Raw genomic sequence first — 19878 nt, 5'->3', positions numbered from 1 at the left:
TATTTGAATTTAACCAAGGAGAGAGCTTAGATAGCCAGTGAGTTGCCACTTCGTGTATTTCCCGCAGACTTTATTTCAAGAAAGACATTCGTGTCATCAGCATTTATTATACATTCATTTGTATGTGGTACGTTAACTATGTGTCATTATTATACACTACAAACAAAACTGGTCCAGGGGCTGTTTCCTGTAGAACTCTCTCAAAGATAAGGCTTGTTGCAGATTTTATACTGTTGGCTAGTTATCAGGTCAGATGCTTGGCTTAGTTGGTTTATTAGGGTTTAACGTTGCAAAGCGACTCGGGCTATTTTGGACGGTGTAGTGAAGGGCTCCAGAAATTTCGACCACCTGGGATTCTTTAACGTGCACTGACATCGCAGAGTACACGGGCCTCTAGAATTTCGCCTCCATCGAAATTCAGCCGCCGTGGCCAGGATCGAACCCGCGTCTTTCGGGTCTGCTGCAGTTCCCATTATTCCAGAGTAATTCAATTTTATAATCAGTGCGCTATGTTTCACCGAATCAAAGACTTTCAAAGCCGTGTTTATCAAAACCGGAGCCACTTCAGCATGCAGGGAAGCGATCATTATCGTTCGTTATCAGAATCTATTTTGTCATATCCGTGACAGGTGCTCAAATGGCAAAAACAGTTCATGTTTCGCATTTCACTGCTCCCTTTATTCAGTGTGAAGTTTTATGAGAGAACTTTTATGTGGGAACTATGCTATGATCTGAATAAGCTTTCCGATGCTAGAAGGCTTACTGGGTAACCCATGTCTACATGCCTTTTAATAGCTTCAGGAGACTGTCCGCTCATTGTTGCTGGTAAGGTTTGGCAAAGGCTTATGTAAACTATGTACAGTAGAGACCCGCTGTTACATTTTTGACAGGACTGTGGAAACAAAACATACCAGCCGGGAGATATAGTAGCTGAAATCAGCGTATGAAAATTTGCACATCATTGCCTGCCGCATTTAAAAAAAAATTTTCTGCTAGCACAACATGCTTCTTTGTAGTCTGCAAAGCTTTGCGGGTCTCGCGATCGTTTTGCATGTGCAGGACATCTGAAATACCTTAAAATGGTTCTCCGTCTGCTTTAGCAGCTGTCGGTGGAAGGGGAGGCAGCAGCAAGGAGGGAATGCGCGCAAGGTTGGTGTAGTTGCAGCACGTGAAGGCTTCTCTGCTGTTTTCGAGGTGGCCACTTTAATCCTGCGCAATCCTCATCTATTTGAATGTGTGAACTGAGCCCTTAGGCTGCAGGAGACAAGAAAACAGCGCATATATAATGTCCCTGAGCCTGCCACTGCATAGTTTCATATTTGCACCTTCGGTTCACGCTCACATTGCAGCTGTGATAGACTGCACCAACAGCCACAACAAAATTCATGCTGCTCATAAGCATACGCGGCGTTGGCGTGGGTGGAATGCATCTCGAAACTGTCAAAAACGGTAGCGGTCAAGCGTGGATGGAGTTAGCTTTTGCCAGCATGTCAGTGCTGTACTGCATGCGCTCTATGTAAGCTGTCAGAATGCCAGCATGGGGTAAAAACATTATCACAAGGTGACAGTCACGACGTACCATTCGAGAATGCTACCAAAACTGCCATGTAACAGCTGAGTTTGTATTGCATGGGTTTCTATGGGAGCTAGAGCACAACTGGCTTATGAAAGCCTAGCAGCCAGTAAATGCAGCATTCGGGAAAGTAGCAGCTGGGTCCTACTATAACTACAGTATGCCTTTTTGACAATCGTTTAGTGGGCAAATCCAAAAGGTAGCATAGGTTTTATTACCCCACGGTTCAAGCACTCATTAGACGTAGCCTTGAGGGGTATAGAATCAAGGTCTAGAAACCTGGTGTGCTGATCATTTGGCAGCTCATGAGTTTGTTTCAAAGTGTATTCTGCCTCTATAACTGAGTGCATGCAACACTTTAAAGTTAAGAGTATGATTTATGGCATATAATGACGGTGGTAAGCGCAATGCAGTTATTTAAAAGACAAAATGTACAGGGCTTAAGGTATGGTCAACGGTCATTAAGAAATTTAATTTTAAGGTGCACTCGGGCAGCCTTAGCCGTAAACCTTGTCTGAGCAAGAACCACAAGGCACCTGACGGATAGGATACAACTCTGCCATCTCCTCGCCAGTGAGGGAGAGACTGAGATAAGTGGCAGTAAGAAATCCCCCGTAAGAAGCCTACATCTGTTAAAAGTTTAAGTACTTTATTCAGGGCAAACTTTCGGTCATCTCGTACACTTCCGGTTCTTTTATTGCATCTGTAAGAAAACTACATCCGCAGCATGTGTGAAGGACTGAATGTAAATATATTGTTCCTGTCGCAAAACCTAGGCTTGTATAAACAGAGAACTTCTAAAACAATTCCTCCTAGAAAGCCTGTCGTGTTTTGAAATGCTGTTATACCATGTCTGACGACTGAATCACTGACACAGGCCATTAGGTGTCAGGGTAGGGAGAAAAAGGTCCTTTGTCTAGACATAAAAAAACTTTTTTTTTAAGCTTAGAAATTCAATTATTAGATCAGAGGTTTTGACTAAGAATGTGTCGTCAGCACCGAAAGAAAAGAACCAAGTTTAGTCCCCAAATATTATGCCAGAGTCTTTTATTCTTTTATAGTGTGCCATTCTTGCAATGGTTTATAACAGAACGTCTGTTTTTATGGGTCTTGACCATGAAGAACATGCCCGAGGACAGTGAGAAAGTGCTGTGCCTTGTCGTTCTTCTGCAGTGTCACCTATGTGTGCACACTGTATACCTCATGTTTGTAGTTTTTTTTTTTTTTACCTGTTGCCTTGTGCCACTTTTCTAATTTTGTTGGGGAGTGTGTACATGGTTCCTTTCTGCCATTGTGCTGATATGCTTTTGTTGACAAGTGTTGCTGTGCTGTAACCTGACTTGGATGCAGTAGTCAGTTGCATTGTTGAAAACAGAAAACACTCTGAGAAAAAAGTGTTGCCTTTCATACAAGGCAGCAGCCAAAATTTGTGCTCTAACTGTTCAGCTTTCTCAAGTCTTCTATTGTAACTGAGAGCTTAGTTTGTGCATAAGGGGTTTGTTAAGCTTGTGTATCAGCTGAATACAACTGCATTTTGTGTTGTATTTTTTTGTAGCTACTTGTTCACATGCTTTTATAATTCAGTAAGCTGGAACACATTTTGCATTGTGCCCAATTTTTGTTCTTATTGTTTATAAAAAGAACTTGTTTATTTTTATTAATAGCATGTGCCTTGGCAGTTGCACGCATAATTGAGGAAATCTGATAGCACACGGTTTTTCACAATGCTGTGAACAAATTGCGTTCACAAAGCATAGTACAAATAAGGAATAAAACAGTTTTATTTTTTTCTAAAAAGGTGTCTTGGTTTATATCTAAGGCTGCAACAAAATAATTGTTACTGCAAAAGAGCCTGTTATAACAAGGTTTTATGGCACAGGGTGTGCTGGGTCATTTATTGATTTCAAACACCACCGGTAAAGGACAAAGCTTTAGCATGTTGTGAGCTTCCAAGAACCATGCCACACAACACAAGTGCCTTGGTGATGCACGTATCCAGGAGATTTTTAAGAGAAGGATGTCGCTGATGGAAGAGAAACGTAAAGAGCTCAACATGAAAAAAGTCATGGCTTTGCAAGTGTGTGTACTCTTCAAGCTCAGTTTGTGATTTATCGTCAATAAAAGGTTCCAGGCTGAGAACAGTGCATCCTTGGTTGTGGTAGATGGCAGCTTTTTTTTTTTTTTCCACTTTTCTTGCATTCAGTGCTGTTGTGTAACATGGCTACCATCATTATTTTTGTGTTGACATAAATGTGAGTGCATATATTGTTAATCTGTTCAGTTTGCAGACCTGTACCTCTGCATCCATTTTGTCTTGCCTAATTAAGCCTACGTCAGTTTAGCATGCAAAACCTTGGCTACGGCGTGTGTAAAAAGAATGGTCAGTTGATTTCAAAAGTCTTCCACATGAGCTTTGCGTTTGATGAGGCACCTTATCTAGGCTCTAAAAATACATGCTCTTTCTTTGTATTGCTGTTGTGAGCAATGAATGAGAGATATGCACAGTGTTCCTTGGTGTATTATCTTTGAAGCGACCAAATGCTGGGAGATGTGTTGATAAGATATGCATTTTTGTTTGTGTGTTTTCAAAGAGCTAATGTGCATTTGAGCAAGATGTGTGCCCGTGTCTTCAACTTGGGAAGAAAAAATTGCTTTTGGGCTTCTTGTCCTCTGTGGCACTTCATTTCTGCATGTTTGTATTGCAAGCCCTTCTAGCAGTTTATGCCTCGCCCTTAATGCTTTCTCGCTTCTTTTCTTGGTTTAGCTGTTATCATAACCAAATCCCGCTTCTTCCGCTATTGCTGCTTATTCGTATTAAGTAACAGTATGTTACTGAAATTGCGTTATAGTTTTTCATTGAAACTGCCTTCTAATTGATTAATCCCCCATCATCAGATGCTTGCTTGTCAACTTTGGGCTTATGCCTTCAGGATGTAGCGGCTCCAGGGCATGCCCACAAGATTTTTTTTATTCATTTCACTATAATTCAGTTAGGACCAGCTTTATTTTTCTTTTTGGAGCCAGCCTAGTCATTGTATTTTTCAGAGTTATTGTTCTTACTATCATTTTGCTTTTAATAGTACTAAGTTCACTTCCACTCGCTTTCGCAATTCATTAATATGGTTTTCTCACCTGTGCACTAGTTGTGCATTTCATAGTGTAGGCGTTAAAGCTAAGCTCATTGTGAAACTTTCCTGATTTATAATGGCAATGATGTGATCAAACTTAAAGTACCCAAACAGCTTTAAAGGTGGCTGTAAAATTGCGCAGAGTTGACCGCGGCAGTGGCCTAGTCGTGCGAGCATCCTCCTTGCATGCGGGAGGTGTGGGGTTCGATCCCCAGTGCCGCCAGGTACCCACCGGTGACACAATGGGTGCAAGCTTTCCCCTGGCCTGGTGCTCAGCTTATTTAGGGCGAAACGCTTGGGAAATGGGTCTTTGACCCAACCTTGAGAAGAAGAAAAATACCTTGTGCCATGGCGCTCTTTGGCCACAGATGCCCCTGTGCAATAAAAATCCATCATCATCATTACGTAGGATAAAAGCTATTGGGCGTTCATGATGCTTAGAAGTCCTCAAAAGCAAACCAATAGTTTACAAATAATATTAAAGAATTCTCATTCTCGCGGCTTGCGGCGACATCTGCTGCCAATTTCTTGTGTGAAATCTACTTTATGACTCCGTACACTGTCATTGCCCTGCCATGACACACGTTGCACCCCGCATGTGTGAGAAAAACTGCAACTGCATTTGTAGATGAAGCAAGTATATGGGGGGGGGCACAGCCAGACTAGAGACAGGGAAGCGAGTGCTCCAGTTGGAAGTAAACAGCGGAGCCCATGACATATCTTTGGGCAGAGAGTGATCCTGGCCTGGAATTTTTTTCTTCTTTCCGACTTCCTCTAATGAATGAGTTCAGACAGAAAAGAGAAAGGGTCGTTCTCAATCACTGTTACCTCTGGTTCTGCACGAGCTAGATAGAAAATTTTTGCAGGATGGTGATGGGCTATTCAGTATCTCTTTCCTTAAACTCAGTGTCAACCATTTAAGGGCCCTTTAAGATTTGGCTTTTTATGCTGGTGGTTTTGTGAGTGATTCAGTGATTATTTTTATTTTGTATCAGTCAGATATCACCTGTGTGCAGTTTAAGAATATCCTCACAAAAAAATTTTTTTCATGCAAAGAAGGCAATTTGAAAACAAACCGCGGCTTCTTGAGAAAAGTGCAGTAAACCTTCGTTAACTTGGGCATTCGCTAATTTCGAAATATTGATGAATACAAAAGTTTCTCGCATTGCGCAATAAACTCAGATAGGTACCATGTGTCCATGGCCATTTATCTCTAAAGGTTTTTTGTGATAAAATTTGGATATCCTTAAATGTAGCCTGTGGGAGCTCAGGTTGAAAAGGGTCATCAGATAGTGGTTTCCATGACCTGCTGGTCACACTGCGAGCCAACAAGCTAGTCTGTTCTAAAATGCTTCTATGCATGCCCATCACCTCCGCTGTGTACTTCGCAATATTCTGGTACTGCGTTGATAGCAGATGTGCATTGCCTCCAGTTCTGGCTTGAATCTTGAGGAATTCGAGGTGGGGGCTTGAGGCAATCTGGTTTCGAGGCAAATCACAATCAGGCAGTCATAGAGTAGGGGCACAAGGGATCTCTTCCCCCTACCTTTCACATTACTTACTGTATCAGCAATGTGGTTGCATGCGCTTTATTAGGTGTTCCCACTGTGCCATGCTGCTACAGAGAACTTAATTTCGTATAAGTAACCACTGGGTTTTCATGGCAAACTGAACCTAGGTGAAAAGCTTAAATTTTTACAATCCATGATCAATGTGCTATAATTTTGGTGCTTTATTTTTCTCTAAACTCTGTTTATCTCAGTTTTTCTCCATTTTTACAACTTTGGGATAACGAGGGTTCTCTTGTGCAGGAGTTAGGCCTTGACATTACTTGTGGGTGTATTCATTTGGGTGGCCCATAACCATTTGAGCATGTAGTACTGATAATGGATTCCTATTTATGACAGGTCCTTCATTAATTTCATTCCTAGCCAAGCAGTGGGGACTAAGCAGAAATATTCTTTGCTTATGAAAAGTAGTCCTGAAGCTAAGCATTTTTGTGAAATAAAAAAAAATTTTAGGTTCACTTTTTTTTAAACTACTAATCACAAGCCCCGTTACAGTTGCCCGTTTCAGGTCTTCAAAGACCTGAAAACTTGAGCTATCTACAGAACTCAGAAACTCGTGGTCATCGCTTCCATGCTTTGCGTTTACCATGTGCGAAGTTGCTGTTCAGCCCCGACTGCTGTTCCACATTGGTGCTTAGCTGCCGGCTTTGCCTGCAATGCATTTGCAGCTTGGCTAGTGCCATTCCTCGGTATATATGCTGCCTGCATTTCTCACTCATTTGTGTTGGCTTGTTCTTGCCCTCTCCCTTCATCTGCTTCCCTTCCTCGGCGCACGCTTGGTCCCCCGGCGTATCCAGGCCCCATGTCCCCGTCATGCCTGCTGATGCCTCCCCCTCCCCCACGAGACCCACCCCCCGTTCCCAAGGGGGCGGGGCCACCTCGAAGACCCCCTGACTACAATGTAGCTGCCCAGATGGCAGCTCGAAGCCGACAGGCCCAGCGGCTACATCGCGCCCGCAGTCAAGAGGTCATGGCGGCCACTGCAGCAGTCGCGGCAGCAGCAGCATCCAGCTATGCCTGCGAAGTGGCTGCTGACCCGGCTACTGATCATGAGGCGGACGAGGAGGGTAGGTGTCCTCCCTGGCCAAAGGGCTTCACTGCGGGACACACTGTCACCAAGTTCTATGCCTGTTTGGTGTCTGGGTCTGTTGTGAATCTGTTCGTAGTGTGTATGGGTCATGTAATATTTAATGTGGGCAGATATCTTGTGCGTTTTCATTTCTGGTGCCATCTGGGCCTTTTTTCACTGGACAGCATGTACTGTGTGGATGTGAGGTTTAGTTTTCTCCTGTAAACATGAATGTTGGGTTCTTGCAGTTGACATGTGCTCCAGAAGTGTAATACAGTTTAACATACATCTTTTAAGTTTATTGTGATGAAGATGGTACATAGAAGCACCCATGCTAGTACATGTTTGGGTGTTAGCTCAGTTTTGCCTGCCTTTATTTTCTTCTTTGTATTTAGGAAGGGCAATTCCAGTCTTGAAGTTGAGAAAAAGTTTTGCCTTGGAGCTGCATATTTAACTAGAAGCTGGACCCTCTGGAGCTGCTCTCAGGCAGAAGATTCTTGCAGTGCTGAGTGGCTAAAGCTTTGAATTGGAGGCTTGGCGTGTTAGCTTTTCTTGAAGCTTGGCTATACTTAAGTTTTAGCATTTGCTAATAACAGGTAGCCACTGTAAACTTGTCAGCATTAGTGAGATGGTTCTTTACATTGTCTAAAAGGAGTGCTAAGTATAGAAGTGGACAGCAAGAGTGAACACCTGTACTGCTGCTTCTGTCTGTTTGTATACTTTGCATTGTTTCTCAGATTGGTTGAGTGAACCATAGCTTTAAGGATTTTTTGATAAGACAAGTAAATACAGCTCCACTGCTGCTATGTCATCAGTCTGCTCATAGAGAAATAAAGTGCCAAGAAATAAAATTTGATTTAGGTAATAAATTTTTTTTTTTGAGCAGTTGTAAATTCAGATCAGTTTTCTGTAATAGGGTTGGTTGGCTAAATTAATACAACATAAATATATGGAAGAGGAGTTTATATTTCAGTGCATGGAATTACTCAGAAAACAATCCTTTACAGATTTCAAGCCATATTTATGGCACAGAAAGAACACCTAAGTCAAGTCTGTCAATGCAGTTGTAGCCCTTGCTAAGTCAACACTCATAATTTCATGTTAAGGTTTTTGTTGCATCTGTCTATGTCATATATTACCTGACCACACTGGATGTGGTTGATTTTGGCCATATTTTGGAGTAGAAGTTGCATTGCCTGAGCAGTCTAATTGAGAATACAGCTCTATTCACCACGAGCATGCCCGAGTGTTTTCTACTGGAGTGGTGGGTGGAGAGCAATATGTTTTCATGGTGTTGGCCCTTTCTTCAGTTTTGTTTTGTTTTGTGTGGGTGTGTGTGTGTAATTATCTCGGACCCCGCCTTGAATATGCCTGCCTGCATGCTTGCTATGCTGCATGCTTTTCTGCTGCATTCTTTGGCCTTGCTGCTGGCGGTCTGAACTTTTTGTGTGTACTGTCGCACTCTGTACATGGTTCTCAATTTTTCAGTGCCTGTGTATCACTCCATTCTTATGTGCAGGAGTGCTGTGTTGAAGCTGTTCCCCAACTGAGTATGTGGGATTAGTGAGTTGTTTGGAAAGGAATGGTCTTTCCATTGCATGAAAGATTAGATTTCAGACTTCAGCAAAGGCACTGGAAAAAAAAATTAACTAGCTCCTGAGGACTCAAAAATCATGTACAGGCATTTTAAACTGAAGACAGCATTCATGAGACCGCTTCAGCATTTGCATCAACACTCATTTGTTGTCTTTGCCTTAACGTCGAATACAGGGTTGAGGATAGCTTAGGTTGGTGCTGTAGTCTTTACCATGCTTTGATTACATATGGTGAGCTGATTTCCTGGCCAACCTTTTTTCCCATGTAGGCAATTGTGCTGGCTCATTCTGCCAGCTTCTGTGGTGCTGTGTGAAATGGTTGCTGTGCTTGTTGATTCATAATCCTAGAAGATGCAGCAGAGAAGACAGCAGGACAATGCTACTCTGTTGTATAATCTATGACATCTCGTTGGCCCTACAAAAGACCCTTCTAAGAACTGACAAGTCGAGCTTGAAGTTTTGTTGTGCTAATTGTATTTACTTTCATTCTATTGTTTACCTTAATTGTTGTAAAGGTAGTGCCAGGGCTATGTCAATCTTGAGTTTTTTATTCGCCTAAAATGGTGCTTGCAAAACACTTTTCACTTTGTCTCACTTTCTGGTTTTGTTTTATCTGACGGTAGTTAGCAAATATTGCCCAGTAGTTCTGTGCTAAAGTTCTGTTGGTAGCTGCAGGTTGAGATAAGGAACCTCTTAAAGATAGGCGGACATTGAGGACAAACTGAAGTCTGCCTTGGTTGATAGGGTGCCCCGTTCTAATGACAAAGACTACTTTCACTGAAGGCAGTGCTTCAATAAGCTAGAAAAGGCAAAAAAATTAAATGCAGGTGCCAGCTATTTTCTTGAGTAAACTGCAGTGTGTCAAGACAGTTTTTCGTGTGAGGTTCAGTGAGGCTGGGCTACATCACCATACACTCTCAGGCGATGATCACTGCGTGCGTTTTGATCTTGACATCATGAGGTGAACTAAGTAGTGGAAAAATTGTTAAATGCAATTTTTTTTGGCAATAAAAGCATCTTTTGCTGCCGGCCAAACATCAGCATCGCCAGAAAGAGATGTAGAATTTTTACTAATAACCAAAATTGGTTGGAGTCATCCTTGGTGTAAAGAGCATTTTTTTGTTGGTTTAAATTTTTCTACTGGTTTTAGTAATGATTGTATGTGTTGTCTCTCCCTGGTGGCAGACATTCATGCAGTTTCTTTTTCCCTCTCTCCCCACTGTTTTCTCCGTGATCCACACAGATGAAGATGAAACACAGGTCTCTGCTGTGTGATCTCTTATAATGGACAGCAAGAAACCAGACTGCACTGAATGCAGAGCTCCATGAGCAAAACTGGCTGCCATTGATGAAGAAGCAATTCGAGGGGGCCACTAGTCTACGACGGATGCGAGCAAGCTGTGCCGTCTGCACTGCCTCCAAGTGACATGGCAGTGTGTGTGTGTGTGCGTTGGAGTACAAGACAGTTTGTGCAAAAGAGACTGCGCCCATTTTTTTTTTTTGCGCTTTGCTTTGTCGTCTCTTTCGTTTCAGGAAAGTGTGGACATTTGCCATCATTAGACTGCTTTTTATGCATTTCTCTGTCTAGCACTACAGCACCTTGTTTCGAGCTTGCACTTTGAGCAGGGCTGAGCAATGCCTACTTGATTTCTACAAGTGTGCACTAGGAAAGCAAAACTTGGAAGAAGAAAAAAAACCAAAGATCTAGTGATGTGTACAAATGCTTTTTATATATTAGTGTAACATTTAATGCACCACGTCTGGAACCGCCCCTTCTTGCACGTTGCTTGTATCATATTCTCATGACGGCCTTTAGTAAAAGGGGTCAAACTCACTCGTTTTGTCTTTGGGTGTGACAGCAAGATGCCTTGTGTTGTACCTTTTTGCTTTTGCATTGAGATTTGAACTTCTTAAGAGGGCAAACTGTGTAATGTAAGAGTTTTGTATATAGGGCAAGACATTTCTTTTGCCATCCCTGTATTGACATTGCACTGGTCCAGTTTTAATGTTGCTTCCTTTTAATGTTCTTTGTGCCTGTTCCTTTCCCTTACTTTTTGCAACTGGCTCGGCTGTGCTGGGCTTGCCCATACAATGTGACTTGTGCCCACTCCTTTGCACCTCTTCTAGCTTTGTGTACTGTGGTCTCTCATTTCGTATGTAATAAGGTACACAAGCAGTGTTGTGAGAGCTTGACAATATTACGACAATGCATGGGTGAAAGTTATTAATGGACAGCTAGTGCTGTTGCCAGTTCAGCCGGCAAAGAAGGTCCTTTGTGTCTGCTGCCCTCTGAAGTTCTTTACCTTGCATTTGAAATGGCTGCAGAAAGTTTGACTGCATGCTCTTTTTCAAGTTATTCATAGCACATAAGTAACAGGCCTTTTATGCTGAGCTTTTGAGTTTAGTCACCTCATTTTGTTGACTCATGAGACAGTGTGACAGCAATCTAATTATGACACAAGAGTCCAGCTGTTGCATACACTGAAGTTATTACCATCATGTTAAGTTTGTGCTTTCAAAAGTAGCAATATGTAAAACTTGACGAACAAAGCTTTTAGGCTGTGGCCTCTTACAGGCATGCAGCGTCTTGTTTAAACACATGTTGTCAGTTATTACTGTCCTGTGAAAAGCTGTTGCTTCCATTCCCTGCTTTGTCTAGAATGTGTTGCTGTAGCATCAGTATTATTCTTTGTCTGTATCAACTCCTCAGGTATCAGTTGCACCCCTTGCAAAACCGCTCTGGCTCCGCTGTTACAAGCCTGCATTTAAAACATTATTGCTGTTACGGAGAGCGTGCCTGTCCGTTCAGCAGCAGCAGCAGCAGCTGCACAAGGTTCATTTTTCTACTTAAACGTGTGGTCTTTTAAGCAGTATCTGGCCTTGGTGAAATTTCCAACAAAATTCGGGCATTCACCCGTGTTTTCTTCAAGCCTTGTGCGCACTGCTGCCTCATCACTGTTGTAACATTGTTTTTTCCCCCAAGATATTTTTGTACTGCCAGGACAAGAACTTCTATGGTCATGTAAAGAAGGCAGAGACAAAACAGATCTGTTGTATAGTGGTCATATCAGAGCTGTACATAGTTAAGACAAATCCATAATAAATATGGAAATGCTTTCATGTCTGTCCATTTATTGCCAAGGCGCCTTACATGGCCTACATTTCACCTACCATTCCGCTTTCTCTGCCTCTGTCATGGCAGCTTCCCCAGATATCGCCGAGTAGGCAGCCATCGCGCTAGCCATCTCCTCCAGCCCAACCCCCAAAATTATCAGTGACTCCAAAACTGCAATCAATAATCTCTGTAAAGGCTGTCTCTCTTCCATCACTACAATCTAAACCCTCCACCCACACCATCCAGCTCATTCGGACCCCCATACACTCCTCCCTCCCGGGAATGAGGTGGCCCACTCGCACACCTCAGACATTACTATCCAGGTGGGGCCCAGCTCCTATCCTCACCACAGAGCAAGGTCAGTGAGGGGCTGGTTGACCATTTACCAGGGCATCACCCTAAATTAGACTTGGCCAGCGTATGAAATTTCCTGGTGCCAGCTTCAAACGCACACCTTCCCAAATCCCACAGTTCTCTCCCTTATCTAACCTACCCTTTACTCTCCCGGCTGCAGATTCTGTGGTGGGCACGCTACCCTATCCCACATCATGTGAGCCTGCCCTATTCCGCTCAGCTACCCTATCCCACATCATGTAAGCCTGCCCTATTCAGCGACGCTCAGACGATGGAGTCGTCTGAGCGTCGCTGCTTCTCCTTGCCACCGTTTTCTTCCCTTTGATCAAAACCAATATTTTCATTTGATCACGCAGACGCACGATGCGCGTCCCTTTCGCAGAACGCGGACTACGGCAACTCTTTCTTCTCCCACTTTCCTCCCTTCCCTCTGTTTCAGGTGTCCACCGAGATATGTGAGAGAGGTACGGCGCCTTTTCCTTTCCTAAAAACCAATTTTTCAATTTGCATCGCACAGCCTACGGGCGCGTTTTGTGTTTCACCTCGGTTGAAACGCGACCGCCGCCGCCCAGCCGAGAAGCGCGACAGTTTACTGTGCCTTTCCCTTTGATCAAAACTGATATTTTAATTTGATCACACAGACGCACAATATAATATAGAGAGTTTTAGTATAGCGTTAGCGTGATAGCGGACCTAACGGAAATTACGTTAGCGTGCCGCACGCGACTTATCCCCAAAGAAAGTTATAGAATAGCGTTCTGAAAACGTTAAACGCGATCTGCTTTACATGGAGGCAAAAGGTACTTCTAAAATTGTCGCCACTGCCGCTAACATGCGAAAATATGATATTTAAGAGTCTTCAAAGCCAATTATTACAGCAGCGCTTATTTTCGCCAGCAAAATGACCCAGAAAACGAAATAAAGTGAAATCAAAAAATGTGTATCAGTAGCGCCCTCTAGTCAAGTAAATGTTAACTACAAACCGTTCGAGTAAAAATATTTTCCATCACATGACACCTATCCTCCCGAGACCCGAGACATAACGTAGTAAAACCCAGTTAATTTTTTTTTATAATTGAGTTTATCAGAGTAAACAGATAATTCTGATGTTATTCTTTATTTTCTATGACGCTTCGTTAAAAAGTTATCACATGTGCAATATATTGCACACTGGGACTAAGTTGTCAAAAAAACCATGGAACATGATTTCACAGACACATGCTTTTATTGATCGCTCTGACCTCATTTCTTGTGAAATTCTTTGAAGCAGTTGCGGCCAGCTGTCAAACACAAGAATAAGTTACACTTGCAGCATCGGAACTTTGTCCTTTCGCTGCAGCCGGGGTTCCGACACCTGCTTGGGGACTTTTGGTCCACGAGCTCCGGCATGTGTGACGCACCCAGTGCGCGCACAGATGGTGACGGAAGTGGCACAATTGCTGGCTTCCGCAGTTTCAAGGCTTCGCAATCGCTTTCGCTTGAGGCAAACCCCTTGTCAGAGGCAAGCAAAAAATGGGCGAGCTCGAGCTTGAAGTCCAGCAGTTGCATGATGTCTTTTCTCGGTGTGCCGAGCTCTCGATGGTCTTGCTTGTAAAGCAGCCAAGAGTTCACAACTCCAACATCCATCATGAATACGAGGGTCCGAATCGTCCACTTCTTTGTGCGCATGGTAGTGGGGTAGTAGCTCAGCATTCTGTCACAGAGATCAACACCCCCCATGTAAGTGTTGTACCCTGCGACAACTGCTGGTCTCTTGACAGCAACTTTCTTTCGCTCCTGTTTTGAAAATCGTGTGCACTCATCCACAGGCTCCACGTCCACGTGGGTGGAGGCCAACATGATCGGTTTGTTATCATACCACTTGGTGATGCATATGTTAGAGACAGTGCCGACACACTGAGACATTAGATAGTTTTAGCTGAGCGTTTTTACGGCCAGCGGGGCGGAGCGGGCGAGCGCATACGCCAGCGGAGAGGCGCGCGAGAAAAGAGTTTTAGTCGGGCGGATCGCCCGTCTTCTCGAGCGGAGTAGAGTCGCTTGCTCTGCTGCTCCACCTATCGGTCGCAAATCGAGTTAGTGTGAAAAGAATATCAATTAAGCCTGCTAATAATGCGCTGAAACTGTTTAGTAAAGGTAGATTCTGTGTTTTTAGTTAATTATTTGGTAAGTGTTGCGTTTTAGATGTACAAAAGCGCAGTCTGTTAAAGAGATTATGTTCGCCAGAGCTAGTCAAATCAAGCCGAAACAAAACAAGATAGCTGTTTTCGCGCGCATTTGCGAATTGGCGGCTGCTACTGCTGTTAGCATCATGCCGAAGAGCATACTACAGGACCCGCTGCTGCTGTCGCAACTGACCTGGACCGAGATTGGAGATGTGTTGTGCCTGGAGGTATTTGGCGAGACACGACGAGAGCCACTTTCAGTGCACGGACTTTTGAACATTGATGCTATGGACGATGGCGTCTTTAGGACGTATTTTCGTTTCGAGAAGGAGCATATAGGCAGACTTCAGAGGGCCTTGCACATACCCGAAAAGGTCGTAACTGCGCAAAGGGTTGTGGTTCCCGCAGATGAAGCTCTCTGCATTACCCTACGACGGCTAGCATATCCCAACCGGCTGTGTGATCTTGAAGATCTTTTTGGGCGACACAGTTCAACGATATCGTCACTGACGAACGAAGTTCTACGCCACATCGAAGAGCGGTTTTTTCACTTGCTTGACGATGTAAATAACCATTCTTGGCTCAATCTCGACACTCTGGAGAAATTCTCGCAGGTAAGTCGCAATTACAGCAGAATCAATGTCAAGTTTGTCATTTGCAATTACAAATTTACACTTAAAATTTCACTTAAAATTTTCAGGCCGTCCACGCCAAAGGTGCCCCGCTGACAAACTGCTGGGGTTTCATCGACGGTACAGCAAGGGCAATATGCCGGCCATCAAGAAATCAGAAACTTTACTTTAGTGGGCACAAGCGGTTTCATGCCTTGAAATACCAATCCATAATGTGCCCCAATGGAATCATTTGCCAGTTGGATGGATCATACCCGGGCAGCAAGCATGACGCTGGTGAGTAATAACGAACAGTTGAAACCAAGGAATAGTGTTAAGTGCAATAATGCGATGCTGCACATTGTTTTCTCCTCCCATACCAGCTGCTTCAAAACGGGTACTGATCATTTATAATTCACTTCTGCTTTTAGGTAACTTCGGGATCAGCAACGTATATTCGAAGCTAGAAAGGCTCGTTCAAGGGCGCAACTTCTGCATTTATGGTGACCCCGCCTACCCACTGCGACCTCTTTTGCTGAAGCCATATGGTGGTGTGTCCCTCACCCCGGAGCAGCGCGCGTTCAACAAAGCTATGAGCAGCGTAAGACAAGCCGTGGAGTGGGGATTTGGAAAAATTGCAGGACTGTTCGCCTTTGTTGACTTTAAGAAAAATCAAAAGCTGTACCGCCAGAACGTGCCGCGTATCTATAAAGCTAGTGCGCTTTTGGCAAACTGTCATACATGTTTGTATGGTGCCCAGGTATCGCATTACTTCGGCCTTGATCCACCAGATCTAGAAACTTACCTTACTCCTCAGTAGTTTTGCCATTCACACATCTTTCTGAAATGCGTTTTATTCAAGCACAAGATGTACAACACTTTGCCAGGACAGTTTTCTGGGTATTCATGTCATGCGCGGTTTGCGCTTAAGAAATCAAAGATTGCTTGAGTCTGTTCGTTGAACATCCTCTGTACGTTCTCAAGCAGATTCTCGTGTTCTCTATTATAACGTCTCACTTCAAGCTCATGCTTTCTCTCCTCCAAGTCCAACCTGCGCTCCTCTAGAGCGAGCCGCCGTGCTTCATTTTCAATTTTTTGTTTTTCAATTTCTTGCGCTTTTATGCGTAGCTCATAGTCGTTTCTTTCTCGCATAGTGATCAGCTGAAGCCCGATGCTCTGTAACCCCCGGGTTCCTGCAAAAACAGACAAGCAGTTTTTTATCAACCTTAAATTCAGTTGAGCTTCTCCACTGCAGCAAAATAGTCACAAATACGTTTCTATCAGACGTATTTGCGGCTAAGCGGGACTTTGTATACAGAACGGGTACCGCAATACACGTTGTATAAAAAATAAAAAGGACTGTTGCGAGGACAGTAAACAGTTTATGACCCCTGTGTTTCTGCTTGTGTGCCATTTTTGTTGTCTAACAGAGTTCCTCTTGCAGTGTAGCCTGTGTACTAATTGGCAGAATATTAATGAAGGCATCTTTTCTTTTGGTAAGTTTTTGGGGTCCTATACACGCCATATTGCAATGTACAGGCGGAAAGAGAAGTTTCTTGACCGTGTGAAAGACAATGACGAGTGTTCTTTGTTTTTTTTCATCCACCCTGCATGTCAAGACCACAATGGGCAGGAAAAAGACAAACGCGCGTTCGGCGGTATGTTAGAGCAATGTGACTTCTAAAAAGGTAGTGAATATGTTCAATTTGAGCGGTACAAAGATTTTTGTGGTGATAGCGCACTGAATGAAAAATTCACAGGCGGTGCTTAATTATGATCACATATATCCTACGATACCATCGTAAGACATGCTAGGTCGTAGCTGCCCTGGCAATAAATAATTAGCCTTGATAGTCATTTAGCACCCTATTTAGCCGATATAATTATTTACATCCTTAATATTTATATAATAATTGTATGTTATATTACACATTAATGAAGCGCTGCATAGGAGTCATCATACAACTCCTGGTACAGTGGTGCATTGCGACCAATCAATAATTCTGCTGTCACCTGCCAAGGTGATGTACACTTGTCAAGTTCTAGTACAACCGCATATCAAACTATCATACAACGGCGTTTCAACTCAGTGAATCCTTAGTGTTTGCACTGTTAAAATATGCCTTCAAATACTACCTCTAGTGGCGACGGAAAGAGCTTGTCGCCTAGCTGCAGGCTGGCGCTCTCCTCCTTGGTCCGTTCCATTTGTGGGCTGGGGCTGCGTTCGCCCGGCGGGGATGTGTTGCTGCTCTGGACTAACATTTGCAGAGTGCTGGTTATGCACTTGTCCCTGCACATGTTGCTCATAGCGGTCGCCACCACCACCAGCAGCTGCAGCAGCCGAGGTCTCTGGAGGATCCGGCTCGTACATATTGAGGAGCAGCTGAGCAGCCGGGGATTGTGGTTCTAACGTGTAAAGAAAGGTAGACACAAAAATGTAGCAGCCTTCCTAGGAGCCGCTTTTCATTCGCACAGATAAGTAATGTATATCGTCTGTTAATTCTTACAAACCTCAGTATTTGCATAATTAGTTGAGCCCACATTAAAATCAGCGTTATTATGGTTGCCAATCGTCGCCCTTCGCTCTGCGAACTCCTGACGCTGTGGTTTACTTTCAGTTATTAAGCATGCTAAGTTCCCTCTAAAGGAACCCACGGAACTAAATTACTTATCGGGCTTAAGTCCTTAGGAGTCACCATACAAATCATGCGGTAACCGAAACCCGAAACGATGCGCAGCGCCTTTTCTTAGGCGGTGGGCTTGCTTTGTTATAAAGTAAGCGAAGCCACTTTCCACAACCACAGTACGGCAGCCCGCAATCGTGTTTCACGCTTTATAACATGTGAGTACGGCTTTTCATTCCTGCTGCTGCTTCATCGAGAAATGTATTTTTTTTTATCATTCATCCGAGGCCGGCCACGCGGCACTGACGATGATCGACTCGGTTTTGAAAGACTGCATAAGCTTTCTCTCATTTCGCGTCAATTGCCTTTTTCTGTTTGTGCTGTTTTATTTACGAGCCATTCTAGACAGCACGCAAACTGAAAAAATCAACGCAGTTTGATTTGCCAATTTTTGCGCGGGTTATTTTTGGAGGCTCGCAGCCAAAGCAAAAAAACAGTAAGGACATCCACAGTAATGATGAGTGAAGTGAGCCCTAAAGACTTTCAGTATGAAAAGCTCAGGCACTCGACTGCTCTGACGAATCGAACGTATTTACAGTGCATAGAATACCCGCAACAATTACCACTCATAAGCGTTTTTATATTTCAGCAGAGAAAATCAAAACCTAGAACATGCAAGGTTAGACACACACATGGTAAGACTTACCATGCGTTGATTCAATTTCGCAACTTCGGTCGGCAGCCACGCTAGGATTACTGCTGCAGCCAGTCGTTTCCTGCACCAAAGTCGCACCTTCCCGTGGACCCGTTAGGGACACGGAAACTGAACGCTCAGCTGTTGCGGGCCGTTTTCTGTTCATAATGCCCCCACTTCTTGGGGCTATCCTCGGCTCATAATTGATTGTCCGAACGTAGTCGGAGAGGTCTTGGAGTATCTGCTCTTTCTCCGCGTATTGCTCTTCAGTACCAGACCTGAATAATGTGAAAACAGCATGCACGTTAATTAACGACTGCCTATCAGTGTGCCCGGCATTTAGTTGTGCAGAAATAAAACTCACTTTTTCAGGTTCTTGGCGTCCTGCTGTCGCCAGTATCCGATTAGTAAATCCACGCGGTCTTTTGCTCCACGCAGAGTAAGTTCGCGGCCCACCGCGTGGTTCACGATGCGCACAACTTCGATCCACTTATGGTCATCTCCAAACGGCCTGGTCGCTGCCACCTCCCGCAAAAGACACAAGTCTTCGTCAGTTGTGAAACATCTCCGCGCTTTCTTAGCTTGTAAACGGGCCTGAGCTGTGGTCGCCGTCGACAACGCAGCAGCGCCGGTGCTTGTGTTGACGGCTGCCATCTTGAATACCCATACACGCCCGCGCGCTCTTACGCACGCTCGCGCGCTGCCCATCGCTCCGCTGGAGAGGGCTTCCCAGCGGGCGTAAGCTTCGCTCCGTAAAAACGCTGGCCGGCCCAGCGATGTGCGCATGCGCAGTGGCGTCCGCGCTCGTCCGCTCCGCTCCGCTGGCCGTAAAAACGCTCAGCTAAAACGACCTTCCGTACGCATTTCCCGGTCACCTTTCAGCTTGAGCCCTTTCGGAAGCCGTGATTTCATGATTGTGCCTGTCCCCCTGATGTTCTTTTCAGCCAATGACTCAAGAAGATGCGTTCCGGTAAAATATCGGTCGAAATACAGCGAGCTTCCACACGGTAGAGTCGCTGCAAGCTTCAGCACAACGGCAGCACCGATTCCATGTAGTTTCTTTTGTGCGAGGCTTCCTTTCCCCTGAAAGATCTCAAAATCGAACACAAGGCCTTCAGGGCTTGCCAAGATAAAGTTCTTCAGGCCTGTCGGGTTGGGCTTTCCAGGAACGAACTGCTTCACCGGGCACTTACCGGTGAAAGGAATAATTTGCTCGTCAACGCATATGTTTGGTGTGCGCGGCAGAGTGAGGCAAGCGTTTCTAATGATGTCAAGAAGAGGACGGACTTTCCACAGCCGATCGGCTTCTTTATCTTTGTCGGAAATAGCGAGGTCGTTGACGACCTTGAGGTTAGATCGGATGAGAAAAAACCGATCCCTCGTTA

The 19878-nt window shown here is 44.3% G+C and overlaps 2 protein-coding genes across 11 annotated transcripts in view; one reads left to right on the top strand and one right to left on the bottom strand.

Moving 5' to 3' along the window:
• The window catches only part of LOC149354866 (rap guanine nucleotide exchange factor 6-like), a 602352-nt gene extending 590299 nt beyond the window's left edge, over positions 1-12053 (top strand). For 8 of the 10 annotated variants that reach the window (XM_089583523.1, XM_089583522.1, XM_089583525.1 and 5 more), the window contains 2 exons: positions 7067-7336; positions 10177-12053. In XM_089583523.1, coding sequence (XP_089439649.1) covers positions 7067-7336; positions 10177-10208 — 302 coding nt within the window. In that variant the 3' untranslated portion in view covers positions 10209-12053. The remainder of the gene's footprint in view (positions 1-7066; positions 7337-10176) is intronic. The other 2 variants (XM_089583528.1, XM_089583526.1) reach the window with 1 other exon arrangement.
• A 4030-nt stretch (positions 12054-16083) lies between these two features.
• Positions 16084-19279, bottom strand: LOC149354865 (uncharacterized). The gene is made up of 4 exons (XM_089583518.1): positions 18858-19279; positions 18506-18771; positions 17312-17581; positions 16084-16368 (listed from the first exon to the last, which is right to left on the bottom strand). The coding sequence occupies exons 1-4, from the start codon at positions 19277-19279 to the stop codon at positions 16085-16087; spliced, it is 1242 nt and encodes a 413-aa protein (XP_089439644.1). The 3' UTR covers position 16084.
• Between the last annotated feature and the right edge of the window lie 599 nt (positions 19280-19878).

The sequence above is a fragment of the Amblyomma mixtum genome, chromosome 3, assembly GCF_055824585.1.
Source record: "Amblyomma mixtum isolate Tamu chromosome 3, ASM5582458v1, whole genome shotgun sequence".
In the NCBI taxonomy this organism is placed as follows: Eukaryota; Metazoa; Arthropoda; class Arachnida; order Ixodida; family Ixodidae; genus Amblyomma; species Amblyomma mixtum.
This window is presented reverse-complemented; position numbering and strand designations above follow the sequence as displayed.